This window comes from Cebus imitator, unplaced genomic scaffold (genome assembly GCF_001604975.1).
Source record: "Cebus imitator isolate Cc_AM_T3 unplaced genomic scaffold, Cebus_imitator-1.0 Scaffold759, whole genome shotgun sequence".
In the NCBI taxonomy this organism is placed as follows: domain Eukaryota; kingdom Metazoa; phylum Chordata; class Mammalia; order Primates; family Cebidae; genus Cebus; species Cebus imitator.
In genome coordinates, this window is record NW_016108074.1 from 355,685 (window position 1) to 364,867 (window position 9,183).

General features: G+C 41.3%; 1 protein-coding gene across 1 annotated transcript in view; it reads right to left on the reverse strand.

Moving 5' to 3' along the window:
• Window positions 1-778, reverse strand: part of LOC108297000 (putative G antigen family E member 3) — a 3,795-nt gene extending 3,017 nt beyond the window's left edge. Inside the window, exon 1 of the mRNA XM_017519612.2 lies at window positions 525-778. Within this exon, the coding sequence (XP_017375101.1) occupies window positions 525-537 (13 nt within the window). The 5' untranslated portion in view covers window positions 538-778. The remainder of the gene's footprint in view (window positions 1-524) is intronic.
• Window positions 779-9,183: the final 8,405 nt, after the last annotated feature.

Below are 9,183 nucleotides of genomic sequence, written 5' to 3' on the forward strand. Positions count from 1 at the left end.
AGATTCGTTTACATCACAGTAAAACGGTCATAGAAGTCACCTTAATGCCATAGCAAAAAACAGAGACCTTTGAGTTTTGGTTTCACAATAAGACCTGCCAACATGAAGACGTTTACGAAAACACAGGCCAAGTATTGAAACTGAAGTGACTACAGCTTTCGTCCCACTCTAGGCCCAGTCCCCTCCCAAAATCAAGTTTTGCTGGCATGCACAGCCTCGCCCATTCCTTCCCATGACGTCCATGGCGGAGATGAGAAGTTGCGAAACAGAGTGAAGGTTACGCTTCTCACAGGACACCTCTGCCAGGCAGTCTACAGATCTCGGGGCCACAGTCACCAGCCCACAGCATTCCCAATTCCCAGGCCCTTTCCTTACTGCCCACGCTGTCCCTTCCCACATCCCTAACGAGAAGTCTGGAAACTGTCCTCCCTCAGAAGGTTCTAGGCATTTCGGATTCAGACATCTCTAACAGCACCCCCAGCTCTCACGCCGTCTTCACGTGATCCCTCGCCTCCGTGGCTCACCTTCCTCCCTCATCCCAGCCCAGCCATGACAACAAGACCTGTGGCGGCAGTGGCGCGACCTGGGAGGAGCCAAACAACAACCGCGAGGCCCTTTTCCCTCAGAAGCCACCGGACTAGGCCGCAGGACCTGTCCGAAGCCCGCTGCCTCCTACTCACATTCACGTACAACTAAATTCCCCAAAAGACCGATATGCGGACCTACCGGCTGAATCTCAGTCAGTGAGAAAGAATGAAGATGGCGGCAAGAACTCAGACGCAACCTTTCCTGGCAGAACGCTACGTGGACAAAGGTGGGCAGCAACGCGCATACGCACGAATGGAGATGCGTAGAAACAGACATGCGCAGCAACAGGTCTATGCCGCATGCGCACTGAGTAGGGCATTCGCCACGTGACTGAAGTTTTCCTGCCTCTGTGGAGAACCTAACCCACAAGCTCTCCTGACAACAAAAATGAACTCGCAAAGCACTTTTCTTTTTCCCCACCCAACCTTTCTTTCACTTCTAATGGCTTTGGAGAATATGAGCCCCAGATTACTCTAAGGGAAGAATGCATTTCAGAAAAATTCACCATCAGATATTTTAATACATATTTTATATATGCTTTCATAAATCATTTTCTTGCCTTGTTCATGAGTTTGCTGTCATGCTTGCAATGATCTTACCCACTCCAATACAATAAGAGAGTCATAGTTTTTTTGTTACATTATTGTACATTCAAAATCATTGATCCATCTCGACAAAATTAAAGTGGTAGAGGCTCCATCATTTGTTGAATCCTTGTTTCACCCACTGTTTTGAAATGGCTTTTTTTTTAATTGCATTTTAGGTTTGGGGGTACATGTGAAGAACATGCAAGATTGTTGCATAGGTACACACATGGCAGTGTGATTTGCTGCCTTCCTCCCCTTCACCTATATCTGGCATTTCTCCCCATGCTCTCTCTCCCCAACTCCCCACCCCCCACTGTCCCTCCCCCATTTCCCCCCAACAGACCCCAGTGTGTAGTGCTTGCCTCCCTGTGTCCATAATGTTGAACATTGAAATGGCTCTTTTATCATCTCCTACATCCCCACTCAATTTTGTATGTAACTCTCTTAAATTTCCTCCATTGAGTGGTTTATACCTGTACCACTACTACACTATTTTAATTGCTATAGCTTAATTATATTTGAAATGTGAAAAATGCTTCCCTCCCTCATTGCTTTCTCCTTTTCTATCTATTCTGACACGTTTGTCTTTCAGGTGAACTTCAGAATCATTTGATCAGGTGCTTAAAATATTCCTATTGAGACACTAGTTATTATTTTTAAATTACATCTTAACTTAGAGACAATAACCATCCTTTGATTTTAGAATCTCTCTATCCAAGAAAAAGACACTCCCCAATTCCGCAAGTCTTTTTACTTATCCCGCACAATGACTGTTATTTGCTTCATATTAGTTCTTTACATTAAATTAAATTTATTCTTGGGCATTTTTATTGTTCTATTCCATTGCTGACAGATGTTTGCTTTTACCCCATTATGTTTTTTATAGAAATCAAACAAACTATTTGTAAACAATATGATTCTATACCTAGGAAATTCCAAACTCTCTGCCCAAAAGCTCCTTGATCTGATAAACATGATCTGATAAACAACTTCAGGAAAGTTTCAGAATACAAAATTAATGCACAAAAACAAGGAGCACTTCTATACACCAACAACCTTCAAGCTGAGAGCCAACTGAGAAACACAATCCATTCACAATTGCCATGAAGAGAATAAAATACCTAGGAATACAGCTAACTAGGGAGGAGAAAAATCTCCGCTCAAAGAAGTCAGAGATGACACAAACAAATGGAAAGACACAAAAAATGTTCATGAACAGGAAGAAGCAATATTGTCGAAATGGCCAAACTGACCAAAGCAATTTATAAATTCAATGATGTTCCTATTAAACTATCAATGACATTCTTCATGGAACTAGAAAAAAAAACTATTTTAAAATTTATATGTGATGGTTGGGGGGAATCTAGTATCATACCCTAATAGGAACAGCTTTGGTCTGCAGCTCCCAGTGAGACAAACACAGAAGGCAAGTGATTTCTACATTTCCAACTGAGGTGCCCAGCTCATCTCATTGGTACTGGTTAGTCAGTGGGTACAGCCCAATGGAGGGCAAATAGAAGCAGGGTGAAGCACCACCTCACTTGTAAAGTGCAAGGAGCTTGGAATCTCCCTCCTCCAGCCAAGGGAAGCTGCGAGAGACTGTGCTATCTGGCCCAAATACTATGCTTCTCCCACAGTTTTTGCAATCTGTAGACCAGCAGATTCCCTCATGTGCCAACACCACCAGAGCCCTGGGTTTCAAGCACAAAACTGGGTAGCTGTTTGGGCAGACACTGAGCTAGCTGCAGGAGTTTCATTTTTTTTTTCAAAACCCAGTGGCACCTGGGACCCCAGTGTGACAGAACTGTTCACTCCCCCAGAAAGGGGACTGAAGCCAGGTAGCCAAGTAGTCTCACTCAGCAAGTCCCACTCCCACATGGACCCCATCAAGCTAAGAATCACTGGCTTGAAATTCTCACTTCCAGCCCAGCACTCTGAAGTCGACCTGGGACTATGGAGCTTGGTGGGGGTGGGGGGGGCATCTGCCATTACTGAGGCTTCAGTAGGCAGTTTTCCCCTGACAGTGTTAAGGAGGCCTGGAAGCTTGGAATGGGCAGAACTCACCAAAGTGTGGCAAAGCGGCTGTGGTCAGATTGCCTCTCTAGATTCCTCCTCATGGGGCAGGGCATCTCTGAAAGAAAGGCAGCAGCCCCAGTTGGGGGCTTATAGATTAAACTGCCACCTCCCTGGGACACAGCACCTGGGGAAAAGGGTGGCTGTGGGCACAGCTGCAGCAGACTTAAACGTTCTGGCCTGCTGGCTCTGAAGAGAAATCTCCTGACAAGGAGGTTTCTCCCAGCACAGTGCTCGAGCTCTGCTAAGGGACAGACTGCCTCCTCATGTGGCTCCTTGAACCCCATGCCTCCTGACTGGGAGAGACCTCCCAGCAGGTGTCAACAGACACCTCATACAGGAGAGCTCTGGCTGGCATCAGATTGTTGCCCCTCTGGGACAAGGCTTCCAGAGGAAGGAGCAAGCAGCAGTCATTGCTATTCTGCAGCCTCCACTGGTGATACCAAGGCAAACAGGGTCTGGAGTGGACCTCAAGCAAACTGCAGCAGACCTGCAGAACAGGAGCCTGTTAGGAAAAAAAAAAAAAAAAAACTAACAGCAATAACATCAACATCACCGAAAAGGACCCCCACACGGAAATCCCATCCAAAGGTCATCAGCCTCAAAGATCAAAGGCAGATAAATCCACAAAGATGAGGAAAAACCAGCAAAAATATTCCCCAAACCAGAATGCCTCTTCTCCTACAAATGATCACAACTCCTCTCTAGCAAGGGCACAAAACGGAATGGAGAATGAGTTTGACAAATTGACAGAAGTAGGCTTCAGAAGGTGGGTAATAACAAACTCCTCTGAGCTAAAGGAGCATGTTCTAACCCAATGCAAGGAAGCAAAGAACCTTGACAAAAGGTTACAGGGACTGCTAACTAGAAGAACCTGTTTTAGGGACGAACATAAATGACCTGAGGAAGGTGAAAAACACAGGGCAAGATCTTTGTGAAGCATACACAAGTATCAATAGCTGAATCAATCAAGCAGAAGAAAGGATATCAGAGATTGAAGATCAACTTACTGAAATGAGGCGTGAAGACAAGATTAGAGAAAAAGGAATGAAAAGGAATGAACAAAGCCTCTAATAAATATGGGACTATGTGTAAAGACCAAACCTACAATTGATTGAGGACCCTAAAAGTGACAGGGAGAATGGAACCAAGTTAGAAAACACACTTCGGATATTATCCAGGAGAACTTCTCCAACCTAGCAAGACAGGCCAACATTCAAATACAAGAAATACAGTGAACACCACTAAGATACTCCTAGAGAATATCAACCCCAAGACACATAGTCATCAGATTCTTCAAAGTTGAAAGAAAGGGGAAAATGTTAAGGGCAGCCAGAGAGAAAGGTCACGTTACCTACAAAGGAAGCCCATCAAACTAACAGTAGAACTCTCTGCAGAAACCCTACAAGCCAGAAAAGAGTGGGGGCCGATATTCAACATTTTTAAAGAAAAGAATTTTCAACCCAGAATTTCATATCCAGCCAAACTAAGCTTCATTAGCAAGGGAGAAATAAAAACCTTTCCAGACAAGCAAATGCTGAAGGATTTTGTCACCACCAGGCCTGCCTTACAAGAGCTCCTGAAGAAAGCACTAAATATGGAGAAGGAAAAACACTGGTACTAGCCACTGCAAAAAACACATCAAAATATAAAGACCAATGACACTATGAAGAAGCTGCATAAACTAATGTGCAAAATAACCAGCTAGCACCATGATGACAGGATCAAATTCATACATAATAATATTAATCTTAAATGTAAATGGGCTAAATGCCCCAGTTAAAAGACACAGACTGGCAAATTGAATAGAGTCAAGACCCATCAGTGTGCTATATTTAGGAGACTTACCTCACGTGCAAAGACACATATAGGCTCAGAAAAGCAAAAAGGAAAAAAAAAAAAAAGCAACAGCTGCAATCCTGATCTCTGAAAAAAACAGACTTTAAACCAACAAAGATCAAAAAATACAAAGAAGGGCGTTACAGAATGGTAAAGAGATCAATCAAACAAGAAGAAAGAACTATCCTAAATATATATGCAACCAATATAGGAGAAACCAGATTCATAAAACAAGTTCTTAGAGACCTACAAAGAGACTTACACTCCCACACAATAATTGTGGGAGACTTTAACACCCCACTATCAATATTAGACAGATCAATGAGACACAAAATTAACAAGGATATTCAGGACTTGAACTCAGCTCTGGACCAAGTGGACCTAATATGTGTATACAGAACTCTCCACCACAAACCAACAGAATATACACTATTCTCAGCATCATATAGCACTTATTCTAAAATTGATCACATAATTGGAAGTAAAACACTCCTACGTAAATGCAAAAGAATGGAAATCATAACAGTCTCTCAGACCACAGTGCAATCTAATCAGAACTCAGGATTAAGAAACTCACTCAAAACTGCACAAATACATGGAAACTAAACAATCCGTTTCTGAATGACTGCTGCGTAAATAATGAAATTAAGTCAGAAATAAAGAAGTTCTTTGAAACCAATGAGAACAAAGACAGAACATACCAGAATCTCTGGGACACAGCTAAAGCAGTGTTGAGAGGGAAATTTATAGCACTAAATGCCCACAGCAGAAAGCAGGAAAGATCTAAAATCGACACCCTTAAATCACAATTTAAAAAATTAAAGAAGCAAGAGCAAACAAATTCAAAAGCTAGTAGAAGATAAGAAATAACAAAGATCAGAGCAGAACTGAAGGAGACAGAGACATGAAAAGCCCTTCAAAAAAATCAATGAATCCAGGAGCTGGTTTTCTGAAAAGATTAACAAAACATAGACCACTTGCCAGACTAATAAAGAATAAAAGAAAGAAGAATCAAATAGACACAATAAAAAATGATAAAGGGGATACGATCTCACAGAAATACAAACTACTATCAGTGAATACTATACATACCTCTACACAAATAAACTAGAAAATCTAGAAGAAAGGGATAAATTCCTGGACACATACACCCTCCCAAGACTAAGCCCTGAATAGATCAATAACAAGTTCTGAAATTGAGGCAATAATTAATAGCCTACCAACCCAAAAAAAGCCCAAGACCAGACAGATTCACAGTCAAATTCTACCAGAGGTACAAACAGGAGCAGGTACCATTCCTTCTGAAACTATTCCAAACAATAGAAAAAGAGGGACTCCTCCCTAACTCATTTTATGAGGCCAGCATCATCCTGATTCCAAAACCTGGCAGAGACACAACAAAAAGAGAAAATTTCAGGCCAGTATCCCTGATGAACTTTGATGCAAAAACCCTCAATAAAATGCTGGCAAAACGAATTCAGCAGCACATCAAAATGCTTATCCACCACGATCAAGTTGGCTTCATCCCTGGGATGCAAGGCAGTTCAACATACGCAAATCAATAAACATAATCCATCACATAAACAGAACCAATAACAAAATCCACATGATGATCTCAATTGATACAGAAAAGGCCTTCAGTAAAATTCCACACCCCTTCATGCTAAAATCTCTCAATGAGCTAGGTATTGATGGAACATATCTCAAAATAATAAGAGCTATTTATGAGAAACCCATAACCAATATCATACTGAACGGGCAAAAGCTGGAATCATTCCCTTTGAAAACCAGCACAAGACAAGCATGCCCTCTCTCACCACTCATATTCAACATAGTATTGGAAGCTCTGGCCAGGGCAATCAGGCAAGAGACAGAAATAAAGGGTATTCAAATAGGAAGAGAAGAAGTCAAATTGTCTCTGTTTGCAGATGACATGATTGTATATTTAGAAAACCCCATCGTCACAGCCTAAAGACTCCTTAAGCTGATAAACAACTTCAGCAAAGTCTCAGGACACAAAATTAATGTGCAAAAATCACAAGCATTCCTATACACCAATAATAGACAAGCAGAGAGCCAAATCATGAGTGAACTCCCATTCACAATTGCTACAAAGAAAAGAAAATACCTAGGAATAAAACTTACAAGGGACATGAAGGACCTCTTCAAGGAGAACTATAAACCACTGCTCAAAGAAATAAGAGAGGGCACAAACAAATGGAAAAAAAAATCCATGCTCATGGATAGGAAGAATCAATATTGTGAAAATGAACATACTGCCCAAAGTAACTTATAGATTCGATGCTATCCCCATCAAGCTACCACTGATTTTCTTTATAGAACTAGAAAAAAACTACTTTAAATGTAATATGGAACCAAACAAAGCGTCCATATAGCCAAGACAATTCTAAGCAAAAAGAACAAAGCTGGAGGCATCACGTTACCTGACTTCAAACTAAAGGCTACAGTAACAGAAACAGCATGGTACTGGTACCAAAACAGATACATAGACCAATAGAACAGAACAGAGGCCTCAGAAATAACACCACACATCTACAACCATCTGATCTTCAACACACCAGACAAAAACAAGCAATGGGGAAAGGATTCCCTATTTAATAAATGGTGCTGGGAAAACTGGCTAGCCATATGCAGAAAACAGAAATTGGACCCCTTCTTTACAACTTATACAAAAATTACCTCAAGATGTATTAAAGACTTATACGTAAAACCTAAAACCCTAGAAGAAAACCTAGTCAATACCATTTAGGACATAGGCATGAGGAAAGACTTCATGACTAAAACACCAAAAGCAATTGCAACGAAAGCCAAAATTGACAAATGGGATCCAATTAAACTAAAGAACTTCTGCTCAACAAAACAAACTATCATCAGAGTGAACAGGCAACCTACAGAGTGAAGAAAAAATTTCGCAGTCTCTTCATCTGACAAAGGTATAATATCCAGAATCTACAAGGAACTTAAACAAATTTACAAGGAAAAAAACAACCCCATCAAAAATTGGGTGAAGAATATAATAGACACGTCTCAAAAGAAGACATTTATGTGGCCAACAAATATATATATATATATATAAAAGCTCATCATCACTGGTTATTAGAGAAATGCAAATCAAAATCACAATGAGATACTAGCTCACACCAGTTAGAATGGCTATCATTAAAAAGTCAGGAAACAACAGATGCTGGAGAGGATGTGGAGAAATAGGAACACTTTTACACTGTTAGTGGGAGTGTAAATTAGTTCAACCATTGTGGAAGACAGTGTGGAAATTCCTCTAGGATCTAGAAATAGAAATTCCATTTGACCCAGCAATCCCATTACAGTGTATAACCCAAAGGATTATAAATCATTCTACTATAAAGACACGTGCACACATATGTTACTGTAGCACTATTTACAATAGCAAAGACTTGGAACCAACCCAAATACCCATCAATGATAGACTGAATAAAGAAAATGTGACACATATACACCATGGAATACTATGAAGCCATAAACATGAATGAGTTCATGTCCTTTGCAGGGACATGGATGAAGCTAGAGCTCAGCAAACTAACACAGGAACAGAAAACCAAACACCGTATATTCTCACTCATAGATGGGAGTTGAACAGTGGGAACACATGGACACAGGAAGGGGAACATTGCATACCAGGGACTGTCAGTGGGTGAGGGGAAAGGAGAGGGAGAGCATTGGGACAAGTACCTAATGCATTAGGGGCTTGAAGCCTAGATGACGTGCTGATATGTGCAGCAATCCACCATGGCACGTGTATACTCACGTAACAAACCTGCACATTCAGTACAGGTACCCCAAAACTTAAAGTAAAATAAAAATAAATAAATAAATATTAGCTGAGCATGGTGGTATGCACCTGTAGTCCCAGCTACAAAGGAGGCTGACATGGGAGGATCTCTTGAGCCCAGGAGGTTAAGGCTGCAGTGAGCCATAATCATCCCATTGTACTCTAGTCTGGGTTCCAGAGCAAGACCCTGTTTCAAGAAATAGAAGAAATGGAAGAAAGGAAAGAGAGAAAAGGGAAGGAAGGAAGGGAGGGAGGGAGGGAGGGAGG